The following is a 24,923-nucleotide window of genomic DNA, read 5'->3' as shown; positions in this document are numbered from 1 at the left end:
CTGATCTTAGTTACTGTGTCTCTGGGCAGCGCCTGGCACGACGGGGCCCTGATCTCAGTTACTGTGTCTCTGGGCAGCGCCCGGCACGACGGGGCCCTGATCTCAGTTACTGTGTCTGGGCAGCGCCCGGCACGACGGGGCCCTGATCTCAGTTACTGTGTCTGGGCAGCGCCCGGCACGACGGGGCCCTGATCTTGGTCACTCTGGGCAGCGCCTGGCACAACGGGGCCCTGATCGCGGTTGGGGGCACCAGAGGCTATGACAGCAGAAGTACAGTGTCACTTTGGAGCGTGCAGTTGCTCCCAAGCATAAACCATCGCAGGCTCAGGGCTGCTTCCCCGGGCAGCGAGCTGGGTTTCAAGCACAGGGCCGGTATTTTCAGAGGGCTGCTGCGCAGAACAAGGGAAATGAGCTAAGGCCGGATGGGGAGGAGATGCCGCGGCAGGTCAGGGGGCAGCCGGCACCCGCTTGGACGCAGCCCCAAGAGCCCCCTTAGTCAGAACTGTCGCTCCTGATGGTGCGTGGAGAGTTTCTTTGCCTTCTGCCACCTGAAGGACGCTGCGGCTCTCGGGGGCGGGGGAGGGGGGGCGCAGCAGGAGGTGAAATCGGCTTCTCTGGCTCTTCCTGGCCGGGCCAGGATTTGAAAACAGCAAATTTTTAACCATCAAGGAGGAGAAAATCCACATGGTGGGAAAACTGGGTGGAACTGAAGCAGCAGCCGTGGGCCGGAAATCCACGAAGGGGGTTCTGCCTGGGCCGTGGAGGCAGGGAGCTGATTGTGCATGGGCCTGGGGCTTGGAGCTGCCTTGATTGGCAGGGGGAGGGGAGTGCAGGTGGGGCATCAGCCCAATGGAGGCCACGTGGGGGGGTCCCAGTCTTGCCATGTGCTAGCCCCCACTTGGCTGCTGGGTGCAAGAGCTGCTGCTCCTGCCCCCCCCCCCCAGCTGTGCCAGCCGCTGTGGTTTGCCCCTGGATGCTGTGTTGAGGGATAGAGGTGGGGAGGGCATGGGCCTCCCCCCCCCCACCTCCGGGCCCCGGCCAGGGGGTAACCAGCCCCAGAGGCAATCAGAGAGCCCAGGTGGGCTTGGGATGAGGCTCTGGGATGCAGGGGAAGGCCAGCTTTAATCTCCCCCCCCCGCATTCCTACCCCTGGCCAGGCATGATCCTCCCCAGGCTCCTGGTTGACCAGAATGGTGGTGGAGGAGCCCACCTGGAGGAACCGGCTCCCCTGGCTGTAGTGGAGGAAAATGACATACCAGTGCCCCCGCTCCCTATGGCCAGCCCCCCGCCCCTGGAATCAGAGGCACCCAGCTCTGGCCTGCAGTGCCCTCTGCTGGCTCTGCCCCCCCCCACTCCGTGTGTCTGGCTCCCCCTCCCAAAGGCCTTGGGTACTCGGAGCCGCTTTTGGTCCCGTTTGGTGAGAAGAAAGCTCAGAGGATGGACCCCCCCCTTCCAGCTGGGCCCAGGGACAAGGCCTTTCTCTTTCCCCCCCACCCCCGGGGCAGGCTCAAGCCCCCCAGCCGATTCCCTAGGGCTGGGCCCAGTCTGTCCCCCGCCCTGGGCTCCAGTGGCAGGAATTCATGGCTACTGTGGGGGTGGGGTGGATCAGTGCTGGGGGGGAGGGGGCTCCTTTCCCCCTCCCCGCTGTTGATGAGGCAGGGCCGAGATCACAGGTGAAAGGCCTGCCCCCCCCCCCCCAACTGCAGGCTGCTGGTGGGGCCAGGCGCAGCCCAGGGCTGATGGGTGGAGGCAGGCGCCTTCGGTTCCGCCGATCGGCTTCGTCCTCCCAGCTGGCAGGCCAGGCGCCGGGATCGGTGCCGCAATGAGGCACAGGCTAGGGATGAGCTGCAGGGGGAAGGGGGGGATGGGCCGGGGGGCGTAATCCGGGGGCTCCCTCCTCCATTGAGCTCCAGACCTGCGGGGGTGGGGAGGGGGGGAAGGAGGGAGGGGCAGAGAAGAGAGAGAGGGAGAGTTAAAGGCGTCCCGAGCGGCACTGCTCCAGGCCAGAGCGTGGGGGTCGGGTCGCAGGCTGGCACATGCACAGAAGGGCACCAGCCGGTTCGAGTCCCCCCATGCCCCAGAGGTGGCGCAATTTAGACATGGGGTGGGGTTTCCTGTCATCCCGCTGCAAAGGGTGGGCTGGGACTTTGGGGTGGGGGTGGAATGAAGGGAGGAAAGGGTGGTGGGTAGGAGGGGATTATGGCTGGATTACCAGGTGCTGCCGGTTGGGTGTGAGTGGCACCCCAAAGCTCTTGAGAGGAACCAAAAGTTGAAGTAGCAGGGGGGCACCAAGGGGCATCAACAGATCGGTGCGGGGAGGCGAGCCAAGGCCTGGGAGAGCAGGGGGCTGCGGCTCCGGAGGGAGCGGCATCAGCAGAGCTGTGTGCAGGGGCCACGGTTGCAACTATTGGAATATTCCAGTTGAAATCCAGGGAGTCTCCTCTCCCCCCTGGCCCCAAGGCCGCTGACGGGCTCGTCTCCCCGAGGGGCTGGCGGGGGGTGGGACCAGCCAGCCAGGGCCTGTCACCAAGCGGCTCACCAGGGTGCAGCGAAAAGGGGTTTGGCTCTGCCTGGGCTCCATGGGACCAGGGGCCAGGGGCCGGGGCAAAGCCAGGGAATGCTGGGCCCTGCCCTGCTGGCCAGTCGTGTGGCCCATCCTTGCCTCCCCCACAGCCCAAATAACCCCACCCCTCCATCCTCCTGGGGCCACCCTGAGCAGCAGGACAGGCTGAGGGAGCCCCCAGAAAAGCCTGGACAGGCTCCCATGCCTGCCCCAGAGGGGCCGCCCCTGCAGGAGCGACCGGCGTCACTCCAAGTGCTGGGCCCGAGGTGATTCTCTCCGGGGGCACTGGCTGGCTGGTGGATCCTCCCAACAGGGCTAAGGCGTTTCATACTCCCCCCATAAAACCCAGTGCCCACGGGGGGTGTGTGTGTGGAGGGGGGGGCACGGCCCTTTGAAGGGGACTGACAGCAGATTCCCCAGCACAGTCGCACGAGATCACCGGCTGCCGTGGCCTCTGAGCTCGGCCGGGGGGTTGTGTCTGTCGGTGGCTCCGTGGCCTGCACCCCCTGCGGCCATAGGGAGGCCTCGCCCAGCCCACAGCGACTCCATGGGCTGGAGCTAAACCCAGCCACCCGCCCGCATTCACCGCCATGGCCTGCCAAGGGCCACACAACAGCCACCCCAACTGTAACCCCCTTGGCTGATTGACGTCCCAGACACAGTCCCCCCCACACCCCAAACACTGCACCAGACGTGGATGCTCCCTGGGCACCTCTGGTTGCTAAGTAACAGCCAATCAGGCCTCTCCTTTAGCAAGGCTGCCGAAGGGGATGTGGTGTGGGGGGATCGCTGCTGCTGGAGCCATGCCAGGGATGGAAGGGCAAAGGGGGGGATGTGTGTGTGTGTGTGGGGGGGTGATGTTGGGGTCAGCTGTAGTAGAGAGGCTCTGGGACGGGGGGGGGCGGAGCTGCCACTGCCAAGCTGGGCACATGGGCGGGGGGGGCTATGCTGCCACCTCGTCCACTCAGCTGACATGAGCAGTGGGCAGCTAGGGTGTGTGTGGGAGGTGAAGTTGGCCTGAGCCTGCAGTGTATGGTGGTGGTGGGGGGGGATCGTGCCCAGTCACAGCTGAGTTGGCTAAACCCAATTCTGGCACTGACCTAACACGTGCCCCTGGGGCTTACAGGCCCTGCCAGTCCTAGGCGGTGCTGGTAAAAGGGGGGGGGGTGCAGCCCACCCTGGCAATGGGGCCGGGTGGGGCATCTCTCCCTAGGTCTGTTCAAGGGTACAGCTCCCACCCCACCCCAAACTAAGCTCCAAGCCTGCAGTGCTGCAGGGCATCTGCCAGATTCATGGCCACCCTGTTCTTGGGGGGGGGGGTGTCTTGGAGGGGTTGGTTCCAGACAGGGCAAGGCCTGGCCCAGCAAGACGCCCTCTCAGGCGGCTGGGCACAAACGTGCTGCCAGGATCTGCACCGACGCTCCCCAGCCCTGCACTCATCTCTGGCATGAGGGGAGGGGGATGCTGGAGCCCTGAGGGATGGTTCTTAGAAGGATGGTGAGGAGCCACTATACAGACCCCTCCCAGAGCCGGGGATCGAACCCAGGCGTCCTGATGCCCAGTCCCTCCCCCAGTCACTACAAAGCCTCCTGTATTCTCTCACTGCATGACACAGATCATGTTTCCCGTTTGACTCTGATGTCACTTGGACCAGAGAATTTGCCCCCCCGCCACGACTCCCTCTAAACGTTGTGCAGTGATGCTGTGCAATTGTTATAACCAACCCCTGTGTCCCACTCCAGAGGCAGCTGCATTTTACTGTGTGTGTGTGTGGGGGGGCACACTCTATATAAACAGCTGCCATACCCTGCCCCAGCATGGGTGCATTGTAGCAATGATGGCCTGAGCCCCTCCATAAACAGCAGCCATGCCCTGCCCAAGAGGTGGCTGCATGCTAACAGTGGGTGCATGAGCTCCGTGTAACCAGCTGCAGTGTCCCACCGCAGAGGACATGCCCCAGCCTCCTACACTTATTCCCTGCACAGCAACTAGAGGCCTGGGCGACAGGAAGGGGGGGGTGGTGGGTTTGGGGTTTTCTACTGTGGCCGAGGTAGGCCGTGGGCCGTGCTGCTGTGTTGGGAATCTAGGTGGCAAAGAGGGAGGCGGAAGGGACCCCCCCGACCCCGGGCCTGCACAGAGGCATTTTAAGCCCCCCAACACACACACACACACACACACACACACACACACACACACACACACACACACACACACACACACACACACACACACACACACACACAGCGCAGCAACAGGGCCCGACCCCAGCTCAGCTCAGGCCAGGAAACAAACCAAACAAGCAGCAAACATGACACAACCAATGACTGAACGACCAACAAAAAAATGTTCTAAGAGATGGGGTGGGGGGGGGATCAGGGGGCCAATCAGACCAGAAAAATAACAGAGGAGGGACTGAACTAGTGACTAGGACAGGAGGACTTGTACGCTGGTTTGGGTTTCGCAGCTGGGGAAAGGAAGGTTTATTTTTTTGGACCGGGGATTTCACCGAACGAAAACTACTGTCCACTGACCCCACCAGCAAGAGAAAAGACCTCACGGCACAGCCAACCACCGCTACGGCACAGGGACGTCACGCACTCGCTAGCTCTGCGCACATGACGGGTATCCAAACACCACGCACCACAGGGGACAAGGCAGCGGCAGAGGCCCGCGAGCGAGAGCGACATACACCACGTCGGTCGGTCCGGCGGGTGCGACTTACAAGGGGGTGGCGCTACGGCGCTCGTGACAGCGAATGACGGCTAGCGACAGAGGCCTCTCAAGATATGATTGGTAACCCTGCCGGGGTGGGGGGGTTAAAGCAGCAAAGAAAGAAAACGGGATTTGGGTTTTTTTTTGTTTTGTTTTTTTAAATAAGAGAAGGGAAAAGGTCATGTCAGTGCTGCATGTAAATCACCTTGTTTCTTACACAGTAAAAGAGACACGATATGGTTTGTTTCGGCCCATTCCCCCTTGCCCTGGGGATGTCACTGCCGGGAACTGCTGTTTTGATCTGTTGTGCGGCCGGGAACAGGCAAAGCCTCGGCACTGCTTGGGGGAGGCCAGGGTTGGGACCCCGTCAAAGGCCTGGCTTGCCAGAGGGCTCAGAGTTTTGATGGGGTCTCTCACTGGCTGCTTTGCCAGACGTTGGCCTAGGGCGGGGGAATCTAGTGCTGGTGCCACTGAGCTGTCGGCTGACCCAAGACAAGCCACTGCCCCTTTGCCTAGACCGAGCTTTTTGGGGTGGGGCGGGGGGGGTTGCCTCTCCCTCTGGCTGTGCCGTGCCTGGCACGCTCTGGGCTGCAGCCTCAGCCTAGGGCCGCAATACAGAAAATAGCGATATCATGGAGCTGGGCGTTTTGGGTCTGTCCGAGTGCCGCCGGGGAGGGGTCGGGAGGGTGGGGATGTTGGAGCTTGGAGAGGGGCTGATGCCTGCTAAGCCTAAGGGGGGGGGGCGTTGCCTGGCCCCACAGACACTCGCTGGTCCATGCTCACTGGTCTTCCAATCGCCTCTCCCCACTAACCCGCTTGCCTCCCTTTACCCCCGACCCTCAGCTGGCACCAGGCCTGATGGGCAGGATGCGAGTGATGGGGCCGGGTCCTGTGGGGGGCAAATGGGTAGCAGAGGCTTGGGGGGGGGGGGGAGGGAACCTGTGAGCCTCAGCCCCATACCCCGCCTCCCATTCATGCCCGAGCTTCCTTTTTTCCCAGCAAAGAAGGGAAAAAGAGATGAAGAAAAAAAGCGAATGAGAAAATAAGCGGATGGGACAGACTGATACGGCTGATGGGAAACGGGCACCTTCATGCCACATGCAGCAGGCGAGCCTCATGCCAGCTGGTTGGCTGGTTACCGCGCTGGTGTGTGTGGGGGGTGCACGGCTCTGGGGGGGGGGTGATCCAGGCCCCAGGCACTGCGCCCAGGTTGCTCCAGCAGCTCCGGCGGGTGGAGGGAGAGGGCCTGGGTGAGATGGATAGGATGCTGGGGGAATGGGGCGTGGGCACCTCAGGCTGTGGGGGGGACTGGGACCAGGGCCGGGGGGCCTCCACTCTAGGCCTGCTGTCCGGTGGCAGGATGCTAGGACCACGCTATCGGCTAGCGGCACAGAGCCCCAGAGCCGGGACCCATGTGCACTTTGGTGGCCTGAGCTCACCCCACGGTAGCAGGCTCAGGGCCCCGCTTCAGTCCCCAGGCTGGCATACAGCTGGAGCAGCCAGGCTCCAACGCGGTTCCCGGGCCCGGAGCCTGTTGGCAGGAGCAGGGGCGTGAGGCCTTTGCAGGGGCTGAGCTGAAGCTGGTGCTGACAGGGGTGACTGAGAGACGGGTCGGCAGGGGCTGTTTGGTACCCCCGCCTCCACTGCTAGCCCAGCCCCGGGTCTCCCCTCTGTGGCTGGCCTCTCCTCACCAAACTGTTTCAGACAAACGCCTGTAATCCAACCCGCCCTGGTCTCAGCCAGCGGCTCTGTCCCCCCCCCGCAGACCGAACACCCGGCGGCTGGCGTTTCCCAGCACGAGGGCCCAGACTGAGGCACGGGCGCGACGCCAGCGGGCACTGCGGGGGCACTCACCCCCAGGCCGTTCAGTCAGGGAGCCGAGCCTGGCTCCTGTTTGTAAATTTCAGCCTCCAGGCTCCCCCCTCCCGACTACCCCCAAGACTCATCACCCTGCAAAGTGAACCCCATCGGCTTGGGCAGACCCCCAGCCACTAGGGACCCCCTGGTTCAGCCTAGATCTCCCCTGCCTCCACTGACCGAGGCCCAGCAGACAGGGCCGGTGCAACCATTTAGGCGAACTAGGCGGTTGCCTAGGGCACTAGGATTTTGGGGGGGGGGCGCCATTTTCTTTGGCAGCGACTGCGGCAGCTGGATCTTCGGCCGCCCCGGTCGCCGTCGGCATTTAGGCGGAGGGAGCTGGGGTGGGGGGGCGAGCGGGGAGGGCCACCTGCAGCAAGTAAGGGGGGGTGTGGCACGCAGGGGGAACTCCCCGCCCCAGCTCACCCCTGCCGCGCCTCCTCCCTGAGCACGCCGTGGCTGTTTCACTTCTCCTGCCTCCCAGGCCTGCGGCGCCTAAGCTGACTGGTGCCGCAAGCCTGGGAGGTGGGAGAAGTGAAGCAGCCACGGTGTGCTCGGGGAGGTGGCGGGCAGGGGTGAGCTGGGGCGGGGTGCCTCAGGCGGAGGGTGGGAGGTGGGGAGCTGCCGCAAGGGGGGGGGCGCCTCAGGGTGGAGGGGGGAGAGCACCTCAGGGCGGGGGTGCGGGGGGGGGGCGCAAAACATCCTTGCACCGGCCCTGCCAGCAGGACACGAGCCCAGCCAGTGAAGAGAGAGCACAGGGAGGGACTGTGGCGTTTTCCAGGCACTGAGAAACAAAGGATGGGCTTGCAGACAAGGGCCTGGGCTGGGACCCAGAAGACCTGGGCTCAAATCCTTCCTCTGCCACAGATTTCCTGTGTGACGTGGTCATGTCACTTCTCAGTTGCTCATCTGTACAATGGGGTCAATAACCCTGCCTCTCCCCCAACTCTTCGTTTGTTTAGACCATAAGCAACTTGGGGCAGGACCTGCCCCTCACTGTCTGTGCCGCACCTGACACAACAGCCGGGGCCTGTGCAGCACTCGGCATGACGGGGGCCCTGATCTCGGCTGGGGGTCTCTGCAGCGCCCGGCACAACGGGGACTCGATCTCAGCAGGGCTCTGTGCAGCACCTGGCACGATGGGGCCCTGCTCTCAGTTGAGGTCTGTGCAGAGCCTGGCACGACGGGGCTCCAATCTCGGCTGGGCTCTAAGAGCACATGCAATGCGGATTACAGTAAATCCTTAAAGCAATGGAGCCTGCCACTGCGCCACAGTTAAGCCCATTTCCTCCCCCACCCAACGTCCCTCTGTCTCTTTTATGTGCAAAAAAGAAACTCAGGTCAATGACAAAGACACCACGAAACAAATGAACAAGCAAAAACCAAACCAAACCAAACCAAAAAAAATCAAACCGATGCAGAACGAGAAACGACCCCCGTGAGCCGCGCACGGAGAACAAGGATCAGAACAAAAGCAGGATACGGTCACGTGCCACGACACACACAGACACGCACAGACCCCCCCCCCCTGCCCCACGCTACGCCGCGCTGGGGGTCTTCACCTGGCTGAGACAGGGCTCTGCGCAGCACAGCCGGAAAGAACTGCTAGCAGGAGGTTATGTTCTTCTTTCTTAAAATACAGGGTGAAAGGCTGTTATACAGATCGCTGCGATAGACGGGGTGGGGTGGGGGTCGGGCTACATGCACGACAGCTATGGGGATCGCTTGCGTTATTTGTGGGGGGGCATTAGTAGCACTGTTATTTTAATGCTTGAGCTGGTGGGACTTCCTCATGTTGTGGCTTTTCCTTCCACCCTGCACTGGAGCCTTGATCTCAGCAGCTAAATAATAATCCCGTGTGCACACGCAGGAGGGGGTGTGTTTCTGCCCTCTGCTGGGGGGGGAGAGCTGGCGCGGCTCCAAGACGCTTGGTTATTTGAAGGGCTTGATGAACAGGTCAGGGAGTGGCTGGTTGCAGGCCTCCTGCTTTCTCGCTGGAACGGGAAACGGCCCGGCAATTTTGCAAGAAAAAGTTTTGTCCAAATGTCACAGGTTGCCATGTCCCACGTGCCCTGATTCCAGACAGAGCTGGTCAGACAACCTGTGTGTGTGTGTGAGTGTGTGCGTGTGTGTGTACGCGTGTGTGCATGCGTGTGTGTGTGTGTATATGTGCGCACCCAAGGGCGTGTGTAGCTGTGTGTCCAGTGTATGTGTGAGCCTGGGTGAGTGGGTGCCTGTACACTGCATGTGTGTATTTTTATGTGTGTGTGTAATACGTGTGTGCCCTTGAATGTGTGTATGTGTCTCCAAGTGTGTGTGTGTATGCGTATGTACCTGTGTGCCCGCATAGGTGCATATGTGTGTGTGTGTGTGTGTGTGTGTGTGTGTGTGTGTGTGTGTGTGTGCGCGTACATCTGCCCATGTGCCTGTTCTGTTCACTCCCTCTGGGGCACCTGGCACTGGCCACTGTCGGTAGCCAGGACATTGGGCCAGCTGGACCTTTGGGCTGACCCAGTGCAGCTGTTCTTATGTGTATATGTGTGTGTACACATCTGTGTGTGCAGGAATATATGTGTGTGCCCATGTGCGTGTGCCCAGCTGCGTGTGTGTGTGTGCCTGTGTGTGTGTGTGTCTATGTGTGCCCACATGCATATATGTGTTCGCACGTACCTATATATGTGCCCATGTGCATAGGTGTGTGCATGTGTGTAGCTGTGTGTGCCCACATGTGTGTAGCTCTTTGTGTGTATCTGAGCGTGCCTGGGCATGTATCTGTGTGTGTCAATGTGCATGTGTGTAACTGTGTGCCCATGCATGTGTCAATGTGTGTGCCCGTGTGCATCTCTGTGCGCCCGTGTGGGTGTGTATCTGTGTGTGCCTGTGTGTATCTGTGTGCGCCCGTGTATGTATCGGTGTGCGCCTGTGTGTGTATCTGTGTGCACCCGTGTGCGTATCTGTGTGTGTGTATCTGTGTGCGCCCGTGTGCATGTGTATCTGTGCATGCCAGTGTGTGTGTATCTGTGTGTGTGTGTATCTGCGTGCACCCGTGTGCATGTACCTGTGTGTGCCTGTATGCATGCGTGTGTGGATGTTTGTGCCTGTGTAGAGGGGAAATCACAAAAACGACACTGACATTTTACCCTTTTTAAAAATCAAACTGTGAAATTCCTGCTACGTTTTTCCGGGGCTCTCGGCTCAGTCCTGCCCAGGGCTGGGGGCTGTCGCCCTCGTGTGGCCAAAAGGCGCCAGGGCTGCACACCCTGAGAGCGGAGACGCCCAGCGTTACCCCAGGGGGCTCTGTCCAGTGGGAGGTAACACAGCCAGGGCCTCACCCCCGCACTCCCATTACGCTGCAGCTCACCAGCCCAGCCCACTGTGCACCCCCCCCCCGGCTGTGTTTGGGGGGTCCCTGTGCATGGGGGGGGGCAGGGGACCCACCTGGGGCCTTAGTACGGCCGGTTGGCGTCTTTCGGTCGCTTGAGCTGCACTTTCAGGCGCTTCATGCCGATCTGGAAGCCGTTCATGGCCTGGATGGCAGCCTGGGCGCTGGTGGGATTGTCAAAACTTACGAAACCTGGGGAGGGGGCGGGAGGGGGCAGAGAGAGTGGGTGGAGGTTGGGCGCCGGGGAGGGGTAGAGAGGCAGGGGGAGAGGAGGGGGGCAGAGAGAGGCAGAGAAGGCTGAGTGGCCCTGGGAGACCTTTTGTTCACGGCTAGGGCAGTGCCCCCGTGGGTGCCTGGCTCAGGGTGGGCAGCTCTGTATCTGGATTCTCAGCTTGGCACCAGGGCCACGGTATGCTCAGCTGCCCCGTCCTTGGGGGCCGGGAACCCAGGATCTCCTCCCCGAGGCTCGGGTCTGGGGGCATCTATCGGTGGCAGGTAGAGGGTGCCCGATGCAGGGTTTGCGCCCCGGTGCCAGCCACTGTGGGTGACAGGAGACGGGGCCAGGCGAGCCCTGGGCTGGGCAGAGCCGCTGGGGAAGCCAGCTCCGCATCAGGCTCAGCATCAGCTACACGAGGGGTTGCAACAATCCTTTGCCTGGGAGGGCGGCCCCTCGCCCCGGTGCCCACTGGCTGGGTCTGCTGCTCGGCCGCTGGCCCACAGTGCAGCAAGAAGGGGCCGGGGGAGCCCATTGGCTGGGCTTACCGAAACATTTGCTCTGATTGGTCGCCCGATCCACGAAGACTTTGGCAGAGATGACGTTCCCGAAGGGCAGGAACATCTGCAGGATCTCGGAGTCAGTGAACTCCTGGGGCAGGTGGTAGATGAAGATGTTACAGCCCTCGGGGCCTGCGGGGAGGAGGCGGGTGAGAGTGGGCGGGTGCTCAGGACACCTTAGATGCCCCCATGCTGGGCCCCCATTCTAGATCCCTCACACACCGGGCTCCATTCTAGATACTACACAGCAGGCCCCATTCTAGATCCCCCCACGCTGGGCCCCTGTTCTAGATCCCACACACCGGCCCCTGTTCTAGATCCCCCATGCTGGGCCCCCATTCTAGATCCCACACAATGATGTCCCATTCTAGATCCCACACACTGGGCTCCCTGTTCTAGATCTCACACACTGGACCCCCTAAAGCCTTCTGCTGTGGACCTCCCATCCTGGACCTCTCTATACCGTTCACTCTGGATACCCCAGTCTGGAGACCCCCCCATTCCAGACTGTTCCAGATCCCTTGCTCTGGACTCCCTGTTCTAGACCACTCTATATCTTCTAACTGTGGACCCCCACATCCTTGACCCCTCTAGATCCCACGGCTCTGGACCCCTGTTGATCCAGCAGTCTGGACTCCCATTCTAGACCTCTCATTCTGGACTCCCCAGTGTAGACCCCTCTAGATTCCCCTGCTCTGGACCCTGTGTTCTAGACCACTCTAGATCCTCTCATTCTGGCCCCCATTCTGGATCCCTGTAGACTTCCCATGCTCTGGACTTCCTGTGTGAAGTGTTGGGGTCCTCAGGGAAGATGTGGGAGTCCTGAGGTGCACAGTGAGGCAGGTCCTTGGTGACCCCAGGCCACATCTGCCCCCCGTGGACCTCCCACTACTGAGAGATATTGGGGCAGGGCTCCTGGCATTGACAAGGGATGTGAGGGGCCCAGGGGTCCAGAGGGCACTGGGGACACATTGTTGGAGGGAGCGGTGCCTAGGGGTTGCTGGGGGCATGATATGAGGGAGTGGTGCCCAGGGGGTGCTGGGGGGACGGTGTCAGGGGCAGTGCTCAGGGGGCGCTGGGGGAACGATGTCGGGGGCAGTGCCCAGGGGGCGCTGGGAGGAGGATGTGGGGGGTGGTGCCTAGGGGGCGCTGGGGGGATAATGTTGGGGTGAAATGATGGGGGCAGTGGCCCCAGGCCCCACTTACCTTCCCGTTGCTGCTGCTGCTGGGGGGGCGGCTGCTGCGTGAGGATGGCCGGCTGCTGGGGGAAGGCCGGGCTCACCAGCCCATAGGCAGCGGGGTAGGCGGCTGGTGAAGAAGCAAAGGAGGGCGTGAGCGACCCCTCGGGCTGGGCCTACGCGCCCCCAAGGGAAGGATCTGGCCCCCTCCCCTCATCACTGGCCCAGCTCCCTTCCCCCACTGCTCCCGTCTCCCCCGGTCCTTCCACTGGCAGGGAGCCCCCACCTCATGCCCTGTGTCCCCCTGGCTGCCCACCGCCCCCGACGGCCCTGGGGGGTGAGGCCGGCCCTGCCACGCCCTGGTGCTGCTCAGACCTGGTGCCAGCACCTGGGACGTCCCACCATGCTGCTATCTCCACCCCCTCAGCCCCCACCCGGGGCCCCCCCAGCCCTGGGGCGGGGCGCCAGACCTGTGTAGTGCTGCATCCCGGCGTAGGCCTGCTGCAGGGGGTCCACGGGGGCGGCCGGGCTCTGAGCTGCGAGGGGAGACGAGGGGGGAGGGGGTTACCGGGAGCCCGTGGCTGAGCCGGGGCGGGGGGAGCAGGCAGGGCGGGGGTGGGGCGCGTACCTGGGTACGGGTGGACCCCGTTGGTGTAGAGGGCCTCGGAGGCTGGCTGCCCCGTGGTCTGTGTGGGGACCGGGCTGTAGCCGTTGACGCTGAGCGTGGCCGGGATGGCGGACACGGGGGTGGCGGCGATGGCGGGCGGTGTGCTGGTACCTGTGGGCGAGAGATGCGGTGGGGGGGGGGCGGTTCGGGGCCCTCCCCCCACCCATGAGGAGATCCCGGTCGGGTGCCAGCTCCCGGCTCGCCCACCCCCTCCCCCTCTGCAGCCTGCCGCCCGGGGGGGCTTTGCCCACCCCACTGGCTCCCCGGCGTGGCCCCTCCTCGGCCGGGGGGGGGGGTTGGCACCCGGAGCCTGGCCCGCGCCGGCCCTACCTGAGGAGGGGGTGAGGGGCGTGAGGGGCGTGGCGATGAGGCCGTTGGGGTTGATGGTGGCCATCTGCTGCATCTGGACGGCCGCCATGGTGGCCATGGGATTGAGGTAGGCGGAGTGAGCAGCGACCAGGGCTGCCTGCTGCTGCATTAGCTGCAGAGGGAGAGAAAGAGACGGGAGGGGGTCAGGGGGGGTCCGCTGGACTGCTGGGGGGATGGGGGAAAGCCTGTCTGCAAGGGCACAAGGACTGGGGGGGGCATGCCCCGCTGTCCCGGCCCCCCAGGTCTGCCCCTCAATCCTGACCCGTAGCCCTCTGCTGTCCCAGCCCTCGGCTCCCCTTCCCCCAGCTCTGCCGGTGCCCCTCACTCCCGACCTGCAGCCCCTGCTGTCCCCACCCTGGCTACCCCCATCCCCCAGCTGTGCCAGTGCCCCTCACTCCCGACCTGCAGCCCCCTGCTGTCCCCACCCTGGCTACCCCCACCCCCCAGCTGTGCCAGTGCCCCTCACTCCCGACCTGCAGCCCCCTGCTGTCCCCGCCCTGGCTACCCCCATCCCCCAGCTGTGCCAGTGCCCCTCACTCCAGACCTGCAGCCTCCTGCTGTCCCCGCCCTGGCTACCCCCATCCCCCAGCTGGGCCAGTGCCCCTCACTCCCGACCTGCAGCCCCCTGCTGTCCCCGCCCTGGCTACCCCCATCCCCCAGCTGTGCCAGTGCCCCTCACTCCCGACCTGCAGCCCCCTGCTGTCCCTGCCCTGGGCTCCCCCCATGTCCCTGCTGAGAGCCCAGTGCCCCTCACTCCCGACCTGCAGCCCCTGCTGTCCCCAGCTGTGCCAGTGCCCCTCACTCCCGACCTGCAGCCCCTGCTGTCCCCCCATGTCCCTGCTGAGTGCCCAGGGCCCCTCACTCCCGACCTGCAGCCCCTGCTGTCCCTGCCCTGGCTACCCCCATCCCCCAGCTGTGCCAGTGCCCCTCACTCCCGACCTGCAGCCCCTGCTGTCCCTGCCCTGGGCTCCCCCCACGTCCCTGCTGAGAGCCCAGTGCCCCTCACTCCCGACCTGCAGCCCCCTGCTGTCCCTGCCCTGGGCTCCCCCCACGTCCCTGCTGAGAGCCCAGTGCCCCTGCCGGCGGGAGCCGCTTACTGCCTGGGTGTAGGCGCTGTAGGCCCCGAACTGCAGGGCGATGGGGCTGAACATGCCCAGCTGGTTGGCCACCTGCTGCATCCGGCGCAGGCCCCGCTCCTTCTCCGTGTCGGCGAATTTCACCACCAGGCTGGAGGAGGCGCCCTGGGAACGGAACCCCCCCGGGGGGGCTAGTGAGACAAGCAGAGCACAGTGACCCCCCCGCCCTGCCCCGTCTGCCCCCTCCCACCACAGCCTCAGCCAGCCAGGGTGACCCACAGGCCCCAGCCCTCCTTCTGCAGTCTCTGTGCCTGGCAGCCTCCGGGGGAGTGTGTGCGGGGTGGGGGCAGGCTCCCCTCCTGTGTCAGGTACCTGCTCCAGCTCCCTTCCCCCCAAGCCTGGGATGATCTCAATCCTCCTCGGGTCGTAGGGCCTAGTGGATAGAACACCGGCCTAAGCTTCCAGACAGCAGGGTCTTCTTGTCTCTGCTGCTCGACGAGCGTGGGCACGTCACTGCCCTGGTCCATGCCTCAGTTTCCCCAACTGTCGAATGGGGCTAATGAGCCCAACCTCGTTGGCAAAGGGCTCTGAGGTCCATGCGTGAGCAGGGCTTGGGATCAGAATGACATGGGGGCTGGGCAGGAAACGACCTGCCCGTCCCGCCCACGTTTGCAAGAGTCTGAACCATTTTCCCCGCCCTGACTCGGGGTGAAAAGCTGGAAGAAATGTTCCTTTCGGGGCAGTCGAGACGTTATTTCCAGCTCCCGCCGCACACTCCAAAGTCGCCTCGACCCAGAAAACGGGTGTTTTTTCACCGCAGGAATGTGGAAGAGGGACGGTCGGACACTTCCTCACTGTCGTTTTCCCACATCAAGAAATGGGTCCCAGTCCAGCTGTTCCCACGGCAACGGTGTCGCCCCGTCGGCGTTTTTCAACTAAAAACCGTTTTCTCGGAACCTTCCCGGCTGGCTCTCGAGGCCGCAGTGGCGAGCTCAGTCCATCAGGGGGCAGCAGACCCTCAGGCAGCATCCTGCCCCCCTGCCCTGGTGCTGAGCTGGGGCCCTTCCAGGTGGTGGTGGGGGGTGTGTCTGAGATTTGGAGCTGCCCACATGAGAGGGTGGGACAGGCAGAGGGGGTCCTGCTGTCCTGGGTGCTGGCTGGCTGTGCGGCCCATCTGGTGCCCGATGGAGGCTGCAGGGGGGATCGGAGGCCTGGAGGCAGGAAGCCCCTGTGGGGTCCTCGCAGCCTGTGCCCCTCGGAGTCCCCGGGGGAGGGGGTGTTGGAGCAGAAGAGGCCTGTGGGGTGTCTACGGACTTGCACTGGCCAGGCTTCAGCTCAGCTGGGATGCTGGGGCGGCGATTCAGGCTCTGAGCTCGGGGGGCAGGAGCCTGCGTCTCTGCCAGAGCCGCCACCTCCACCCGGCTGGCAGCGCGCTGGCTCGGGCCCCGCTGGGCTGGTGCGAATCCGTCCACCTGGGCGGGCTGCCTCCCAGTGCAGGGTAGACGGGCCCTGGGCGTTCCCAGGATGCTGCTGGGGAGCATGTCCCCCTCCCCACGCATGGGGAAAGGGCTCAGAGCGGCCTGGATCTAACCCCGGAGTGTCTCAGCGGGCAGGGGGACGATGAGTGCCCGGGGGAGGGTCCAGCCGGGTCGGTGAGTGCCCGGGGGGGAGGGGGGGGATCCAGCCAGGTCGGTGAGCGCAAGGGGGGTTCAGCCGGGTCGGTGAGTGCCCGGAGGGGGGATCCAGGCGGGTCGGTCAGTGCCCGGGGGGGTCCAGCTGGGTGAGTCAGTGCCCGGGGGGGGGGTCCAGCCGGGTCGGTGAGTGCCCCCGGGGGGGTCCAGCTGGGTCGGTCAGGGGCATCCAGCCGGGTCGGTGAGTGCCCCCGGGGGGGTCCAGCTGGGTCGGTCAGTGCCCAGGGGATGGGTGGGTGTCCAGCTGGGTCAGTCAGTGCCCGGGGGCGGGTATCCAGCCAGGTCTGTCAGTGCCCAGCGTCTGCCCTGGGAGATGAGGGGTCTGGGTGATGGGTCTAATGCCAAGCTCCCCACTCAGGGCCATGCCAGGAATTGCCCCCTCTCAGCCCCCCCCCGTGTGCCCATGCGCCTGGCCGGGCCTTACCGGCAATGTCCGGCTGCCGTGCAGTGTGTTGATGGCGGCCTGAGCCTCGGCGTGGGTCTGGAACTTCACGAAGGCGCAGCCTGGGGGGAGACAGAGTCAGTGCAGTGGGGCGGGGCAGGGCCTGAGCGCGCACAGACACCCCGAGTGCAACCCCTGAGCGCGCACAGACACCCCGAGTGCAACCCCTGAGCGTGCACAGACACCGCGAGTGCAACCCCTGACTGCGCACACAGACACCCCGAGTGCAACCCCTGAGCGTGCACAGACACCCCGAGTGCAACCCCTGACTGCGCACACAGACACCGCGAGTGCAACCCCTGAGTGCACACAGACACCCCAAGTGCAACCCCTGAGCACACACAGACAATCCAAGTGCAACCCTGAGTGCACACAGACACTCCGAGTGCACCCGAGTGCACAGACACCCGAGTGCACCCCTCTGAGCACACAGACACTCTGAGTGCACCCCCCTGAGTTCGCACAGACACCCCGAGTGCACCCCCCCTGAGCACACACAGACACTCTGAATGCAACCCCTGAGCGTGCACAGACACTCTGAGTGCACCCCCCTGAGCACACAGACATCCTGAGTGCACACATGTTCCCAGTCCCCCGCTCCTCCCCAGAGCCAGGCACCCCTGTACACACGTGCCCTCCCCGGTCTCCACCCATGCCACACACAGCTGCCCCGCCCAGAGCTGGCAGGGCCCCTCAGCCCTGCATGCCCAGCCATGCAGTGGGCAAGGGTGGCAGGCGAGCAGTGGGTCTGGGAGGCAACATTGGCTAAGGGACAGGCCCAGTGAGCCCCTGCCTGGTCCATGCCAGTGGTGGGGATGGATGCCAGTTGCGCAGCCAGGGAGCGTCACCCAGGACAGCTGCAGGGCCCGGGGGTGGTGGGATTACATGGGAGAAACGGGTGAGAACCCTCAGGGGACCCCCGTGGCCAAGCTGCATCTTCCCTGCAGCACAGCGCCCCCTACTGCATCCCCACCCTGCTCCTGCAGCACAGTACCCCCTACTGCATCCCCACCCTGCTCCTGCAGCACAGCGCCCCCTACTGCCCCCACCCTGCTCCTGCAGCACAGCACCCCCTGCTGCATCCCCAGCCTGCTCCTGCAGCACAGCGCCCCCTACTGCCCCCACCCTGCTCCTGCAGCACAGCACCCCCTGCTGCATCCCCAGCCTGCTCCTGCAGCACAGCGCCCCCTACTGCCGCCCCCCGGCGCGAGCAGCACAGCGCCCCCGGCTGCATCCCCAGCCTGCTCCTGCAGCACAGCACCCCCTGCTGCATCCCCACCCTGCTCCGGCAGCACCGCGCCCCCTACTGCCCCCACCCTGCTCCTGCAGCACACCACCCCCTGCTGCATCCCCAGCCTGCTCCTGCAGCACAGCGCCCCCTGCTGTGCCCCCTGCTCCCTGCAGCATAGCACCTCCTACTGCACACACCCCCCCGCGCTCTCTGCAGCTCCCCCTCTGCTATGGGGGCAGGCCCAGCGGCAGAGGCCCCGGAGCGGCACTCACCTTTGCTGGTGCCATCTGGCCCCCGCAGCACCGTGCACTCATCGATGTTCCCGAAGGGCTCGAACATTTTCCTGACGTCCTCGTCCGTCTGCTGCTTGCCCAGCATCCCCACAAACAGCTTCCGGTCTTCTGGCAGGGAAGAGGCAGTGCTCAGTGGGGAGCCGGGCCCATTCGCCCCCCACCCTGCCCCGCTCGGGTGTCGGTCACAGAGCCCCTGCTGAGGGTCAGACGCCTCCTCTCACCCCAGGCTGGGATCCTAGTGCCAGGAGCCAACCACTAGGTCCAAGCCTGGTGCCATGATGGGCGGGCCCCGGGGGGCCTGGAGGGGGGGTTACGTCTGCAGGGGGCACTGGAGGGCATCACAGCTACACTTGGCTGGATCTTTCCATCCCTAGGGCCTAGGCTGCTGATTCGTCTGCCTGGCCTTAGCTCTGTTTCTCCAGACCCTGCTCTGTTTGTCCGGCCATGTCCTTAGATGCTAGAATGCTGATGGGTCTGTGTTTCTGTCTCCCTAGACCCTGGCTGATCGGTCTAGCTAGGTATCTACCCCCTCCGTATCTATCTATCTATCTATCTATCTATCTATCTATCTATCTATCTATCCCCATACACCCCCTCTATCTATCTATCTATCTATCTATCTATCTATCTATCTATCTATCTATCTATCTATCTATCTATCTATCTATCTATCCCCATACACCCCCTCTATCTATCTATCTATCTATCTATCTATCTATCTATCTATCCCCATACACCCCCTCTATCTATCTATCTATCTATCTATCTATCTATCTATCTATCTATCTATCTATCCAGCCCCCTGGTATCAGCAGGGAGCACTGTTAGCCCTGCCCAGTATTAATCTGATGTCACAAGAGCCCAGGGCGGGGAAAGCCCCAGTGAGAAATCCCGGGAATGTGAAGGGGGGAAGACACCCTGCCCCAGCTGATCCTAGCTTTGCTCCCCAGAGACTGCTTGGGAGGCCTGGGGTCAATGCTGGAAGGGGGGTGTGTGTGTTGGGGCAGGGAATCACCCCTTTGTTCTGATGGGGGTTTAACCAGGGGTAGCTGGGGTTCCAGGACCCTGCCCCCTCCCCACGCCCGGCGGGTACCTCCTCTGCTTTCGCTGTCTGCTGGCTTCACCTGGATCGGCCGGTTCATCTGCAAGGGGGAGAGAAGGGAGAGACATTGAGGACGTGTGCAGGCAGCCCCTGGTGCTCAGAGACCGGGGCGCCATCCCCACCCCTAGAGATGGAACCATTCAGCAGCCAGACCCCACCCACCCCCAACAACAAGGCATGAGCCCCTCAGAGAGAGAGAGAGAGAGAGAGAGAGAGAGAGCACCTTATCCCATCATACAAAGGGGAAACTGAGGCACAGGGTGTGTCTGTGACTTGCCCATGGTCACCAGGCACGTCAGAGCCCAGATTAGAACCCAGGAGTCCAGACGCCTAGTCCCATCAGCTATAACCATTAGATAACACACTCCTCCCACAGCCAGGAATGGGAACCCAGGAGTCCTGGCTCTCACCCACAGCTGGAATGGGAACCCAGGAGTCCTGGCTCCCCTGTGAATTTAATCCAGTGGGAGGTACACAACTGACACCCGGGAGAGCCAGGCCTGCCCAACACAGGGCCAGTTTCCCTACTTACTGCCACAGCCCTGCCCTGGGCAGCTCGGTTTGTAGCCAGCCCAGGAGTGGCCTCTCTGCGGTGGCTGCCAGCCAAGCGCCTGTCCCTGGCTACTGACCTGAGACTCACCAAACAGCCAGGGTTGGAATTGAACTGGGGGCAATGGCCCCGTGTCCCATTTCCCGAGGCCCCAAGTCCCCTGCCCTGGGGCTGGATCAGAGCCGGAGCCCCCTGGAGGGGAAAGGGCCCATGTCCCATTCACAGCCCCCCTGAGCCAGCCAGTCCCCCCCAACCTGGGGCTGGAGCAGTCCTGGTTCTCCAGAGCTGGCCTGGCCTGGCTGGACACAAGCTGGTGGGGGAAGGAGTATCCAGCAGAAACCACTGACACCCCCCAACCCAGTGTCAAAGACCCCCTCCCCGACTCCCTGCAGGAACACTACGAGTGGAGAGCGCCCCCTAGTGAACGCCCCGCTCCCTGCAGCCCAGCGCCCCCTAGAGCCACGCTGCGGCTTTGGGTCCAGCCCTGACTGGGAGGGGACAGCACCCCCTGCCGAGCCCTCCACCCTGCTCCCTCCTGGAGCAAAGCCCGCCGGCAAGGGGAGGGTTAAAGCAGAACCGTGAGATTAACTCAGCAGGTCGCTGGGACGAGTTCTGTAAAAGCATCTGTAATCATATTAAAGGAAAGCAGCAGCTTGCAGCAGAGAGAGCGGAGGGGAGGCAGCCCCCCCTCCACTGCATGGTAATACCGTAACCCTCACCCCAGCACCTAGGGTGACCAGAGAGCAAGTGTGAAAAATCAGGACACATTTTTCCGGGGGGCGGTCGTGGCAGAGTTGCGTATATATGACAGAGCCTTTAATATCGGGATGCCTGGTCGCCCCACCAGCACCGTCCGGAGCAAGGGGACCTGGGAAGTGAGACACCCCACAGCCAGCAGCCGGGAAGCGACTGCACCAGCAAAACCCCAGGGCCGACCGTCGTCTCCAGATGCTGGGAAGTTTGGGGGCCGCAACGTGGGGGTCCCACTCCTGATCCTGAGCACGTCGATCCCAAAGGCGGGTGGGCGCCGTGACCAGGCGGAGGAGCAGCCAGAGGCCTGGGGTTGACACGGCCAGGCACGAATGGAACCCAGGCGTCCTGGCTCCGAGTCCAGCAGCCCGTGCACTGGCCCACCCCTTTCTCCCCACGCTCTTGGCAGTTCGGCCTTCCATGGAGGTGACTGGCCATTGCCTTCGAGAGAGAAATTTAGGCCCAACTGACAATACACCAGGAGCTGGGGGGCTTCAAAGGAGGCCACATTGAAACTGTAGGGGTGAGTGTCTGTTCAGACAGCTGTCAATCAGGGCTAGCCCCCTGCTCTGGGCTCGTCACCATGGCAGCCGAGTGCCTCACCAGCTTTCCTCTATTGACCCTCCCAGCATCCCTGAGAGGCAGGGCTCTTATCCCCAGAGTACAGATGGGGAAACTGAGGCGCCAGTAGTTCGCTGCCTCACCCCATTGACTTTTGAGGATCTGGCCCAAGGTCACGCAGGGAGTGCGTGGGACAGCAGGGATCTGAACTCACAAGAGCTCTAACCACTGGGCCATCTTTCCTCCCATCCATCCTTCCCTAAATCACTGGGCCCAGCTGACAGTGGCCCCAGCCCCCCGTTTACTTGGAACCACGTGCAGTCCCAGCGCTGCCCCGATGACTGAGCAGCATCCCCACAGGCGCAATGCCACCGGGTGCTGCCATCGTGGCAGCACAAGGCTGATGTGAGCAGGAACACGACTTATCCAGGAGATCAATAAAAAAAAGGCTCCGGATTTGCCCGCTAGCCAAGGGCACCTGTTCTTACAGCTCCCACACTCCCATCCTGGTCACGGGCATGGGCAGGCGGAGGCACTGCCAGGCTGGGTCCGGGGGATGGGGACTGCAGGCCGCGGGGGCGATGCCTGACATTGCAGCATCCCGGTGCCCTGTGATGCAGCCGGCATTTCTGGCAGGACGCTGCCCACCCACTCTGCCTGCTCTTTGCACCTTGTGTCTCTCCAGGAAGGACATACATGGTGGGCGGAGATGGGGGGGGCATGGATCCCACCCAATCAGTGTAATTAAAGCCCTGCTCATTGCCCAATGGATTGATTATTACTAAGATACTGAGCTCTATTGATCAGGCAGAGATGGTGCAGGGTGTGTATGTGCATCCCTCCATCCTGCTCGGTCGGCCTCCCCAGCAAAAAGACTGAATCTAGCTCCAAAGCAAACGCTGTCTCACCGGCCGGCCCAGTGCGGGCTAGACACAGGCTGTCTGGCAACCTCACCCCCAGCCCTTTTCAGATCAGCCGGGCTCTTTATCTGCCTGCTGGCTCTAACTGTCTGTGGGATCCACCTCTCCCTGTCATATCTGTCCATCTCGTCATCCATCCATCTCCCCACCTATCCATCCACCTGTCCTTCCAGCCAATCCATAACTGTCCATCCAGCCGCTAATCTAATCTCTCCAGCCATCCATCTCGAAGGCACATATCTCCCTGGGAAGCGTCTAGCCAGAGAGCCCGGCCCACTGCCCAGACACTTCTCACAAGCGGCCTCCCAGTCACTGCTGTTTTAGGAGCAGGTAAACCCGTCGGACACAACCCCCTGCCCGCCCGGCAAGAGAAAACACACCCCAACTCCCCTGCCCTGCATCTTCCGCCACAGCCTCCCGCCTTGCTTTGTTGCCAGGTTATCTCTGGTTGCCACAGCAACCGGTGCCACATGGGGACCGCTTTTTCCTCTCGTGGTAAAAAAAACAACAGGGCCTGGCAGCCACTCAAGGAGCAGGGGCTTTTCGGAGCGGTGTGGCGCCCTGAGCCGGGCATGCAGGCCGAGCCCACAGAGGGGCAGTGTCCCCGAGGTTTCAGCCCCATTTAGCGCATCGGGAAGGTGGTGCTGGCAGGACAGACCTAGAGATCAAAGGCCTTGGTGTCCCAGGCCCCCCTCCCACCCCACCCTCAAGGGGGCAAGAGGGCAGCTTGGTGCTCCCTGAGCATGTCTTTCTTTATTCGAACGTGCATGACAGTAGCATCTGGATGCCCCAGCTGAGCACAGCCCCTGCCCCAAAGAGCTCGCAGCCTGAATAGACAAGGGGAAACTGAGGCACAGAGTGGGGAATCACCCAGCAATCACCCAGCAGAGGTGGGAATAGACCCCAGCTCTCTGAAGTGCTAGGGACATGCCCTAACCACTAGGCCACACCACACCACACCATGTTTCTTCGTGAAACAGGGGTGATAGGGAACCAGATAGCGACAGGCCCACAACTCCCATTTCACCAGGGCTGGCACCACTGCCCTGAGCTGGGTTTGAACTGGATGTGTCTGCTGCTCTCCCCCAGGCAGGGTTTGGGTCCTCTGGGGTGGAGCAGCGGTTTATACAGAAAGCACAGAGCTCAGTGCTGAAATGCAACCACCTCTGGGGTAGGGTGGCTGCTTATGGAGAGAGCACATGGCCCAGCGCTGAGATGCAGCCACCTCTGGGGTGGGGTGGCTGTTTATACAGGGATCCCTTGCCCATTATAACACCCTTGTGGCTGGGATGTGGACACCCCACCATGCCAACTGCCAGCCCCAGTGAATCACTGCAGGGTTATGCTCTATGGTCCATGGGGGCATAGCCCCATAGAGACATAGAGGTCAGTCCCCAAGCAGCCAGCCAAAAGCCCCACAGAGACTGACTACGGGTAGGGCATCGGGGGTGGGTGCCTCTGGAGGTGAGGGCTGGGGGGAGACGTCGGCCAGGGCCGTCCAGCTGGCCTTGTCCCCCAGCGCTGGGGCTGCCGATGGCTTTGGCAGGACGCTGAGACCTGCTGAGTCAAGACCCACAGCCATGCCGGAGACCCACCAGCAGAACGCTGCCGGCGGGGGCTGGTGCTGCACCCCGGGGAGCTGCTCCCTGAGTCTGGGTTGGCCTGTGGCTGTACATCCAGGGCAGCCAGCTGCGGTGCAGGCTCCGAGCCCCATTGCATGGCAGGGAACTGTGCCCCGTTCTGGCAGCTGCTTTTTGCACCCTCCCAAGACCAAAGCATACGGGGCTTTGCACGAGCAGATCTCTGCAGGCCAGCATTGTGGGGCGCAGCTAAAGGGGTCAGGGCAGTGGGGTGGGGATACGCGAGCCTCCATAGCAGGTGCTCTTGGCATGAATCAGCTGTTTAGCTGTGGGCTTTACAACGAGCTGGGAACGTGGGGGCTGACGAGGAAGGGGAATTAATTGCAATAACCAGGGATGCCCCTGCTCAGGCATCTCACGTCACAGGGAAGGATCAAGGCCTGGGTTGGGGTTTTGGGGTGCCCCACCCCACGCACCCCATGAGCCGCGTCGCTTTCTGCGTCCATGACAAAGTCATCGCAACCTCACCTCACAGGGCCGTCACGCCAGGGGGAGAAAAAAGCAGCAGATGCCCGGTAACCATGGCAACCAGAGAATATGAACCATGGCAACCGCCCACTCATCCCCAATTTACCCACTGCGTTACCTAGTAACCACGCTGACATCACCATTTATCTTTATAAACAACCCCAGGGTGGGGGGACGATTTGAGCAAAGGGGAAGAAAAACAAAGGGGGGGGGGGTTTCAAATCTCCAAAATATTCAAGTGGGAGGTAGAGGGAGAAGCCCCGAGGGGAAAATGCAGAAATACCCACCCCCAACCCCGCTAAATAGCCATCCCCTGGCAGCTGTTTATAGAGGCCTCCCTCGCCAGGTGCTGAGATACAGCCATGTCTGGGGTGGGGTGCAGGGGCTGCTTATAAAGGTACCAGGTACCCTTCACCTGACAGCAACATGCAGCCACCTCTGGGGTGGGGTGTAGGGAACTATTAATACAGGGCTCCCTTGCCCAGCACTGAGATGCAGCCACCTCTGGGGTGGGGCAGCTGTTTATATAAGGATGGCTCACCGAGCTCTGCTAGACATCTCTGGGGCAGGGCACAAGGCCTAGGTGACCTTTACCTGGCACAGAGATGCCGCTGGGGGGGCGGGGCCTATATTTAACACAGCAACACCCTGCCATGCACCACCCCGGATGTCTTTGTGGCTGGCGCTAGGCCCAGCC

At 62.8% G+C, this 24,923-nt stretch overlaps 1 protein-coding gene across 5 annotated transcripts in view; it reads right to left on the bottom strand.

The window, feature by feature from the left end:
• Positions 1–10,570: 10,570 nt before the first annotated feature.
• Positions 10,571–24,923, bottom strand: part of CELF3 (CUGBP Elav-like family member 3) — a 55,418-nt gene continuing 41,065 nt past the window's right edge. For 3 of the 5 annotated variants that reach the window (XM_039512874.1, XM_039512873.1, XM_039512876.1), the window contains 10 exons: positions 19,329–19,377; positions 18,215–18,343; positions 16,694–16,773; positions 14,600–14,743; positions 13,464–13,614; positions 13,095–13,244; positions 12,937–13,002; positions 12,495–12,596; positions 11,277–11,420; positions 10,571–10,706 (listed from right to left, as the gene is read on the bottom strand). In XM_039512874.1, coding sequence (XP_039368808.1) covers positions 10,579–10,706; positions 11,277–11,420; positions 12,495–12,596; positions 12,937–13,002; positions 13,095–13,244; positions 13,464–13,614; positions 14,600–14,743; positions 16,694–16,773; positions 18,215–18,343; positions 19,329–19,377 — 1,143 coding nt within the window. In that variant the 3' untranslated portion in view covers positions 10,571–10,578. Of the gene's footprint in view, positions 10,707–11,276; positions 11,421–12,494; positions 12,597–12,936; positions 13,003–13,094; positions 13,245–13,463; positions 13,615–14,599; positions 14,744–16,693; positions 16,774–18,214; positions 18,344–19,328; positions 19,378–24,174; positions 24,255–24,923 lie in introns of those variants that run through there. The other 2 variants (XM_039512877.1, XM_039512875.1) reach the window with 2 other exon arrangements.

The sequence above is a fragment of the Mauremys reevesii genome, linkage group 24 (genome assembly GCF_016161935.1).
Source record: "Mauremys reevesii isolate NIE-2019 linkage group 24, ASM1616193v1, whole genome shotgun sequence".
Classification (NCBI taxonomy): domain Eukaryota; kingdom Metazoa; phylum Chordata; order Testudines; family Geoemydidae; genus Mauremys; species Mauremys reevesii.
The sequence above is the reverse complement of the archived record's forward strand: the minus strand, read 5'-3'. Positions and strand labels throughout refer to the sequence as shown.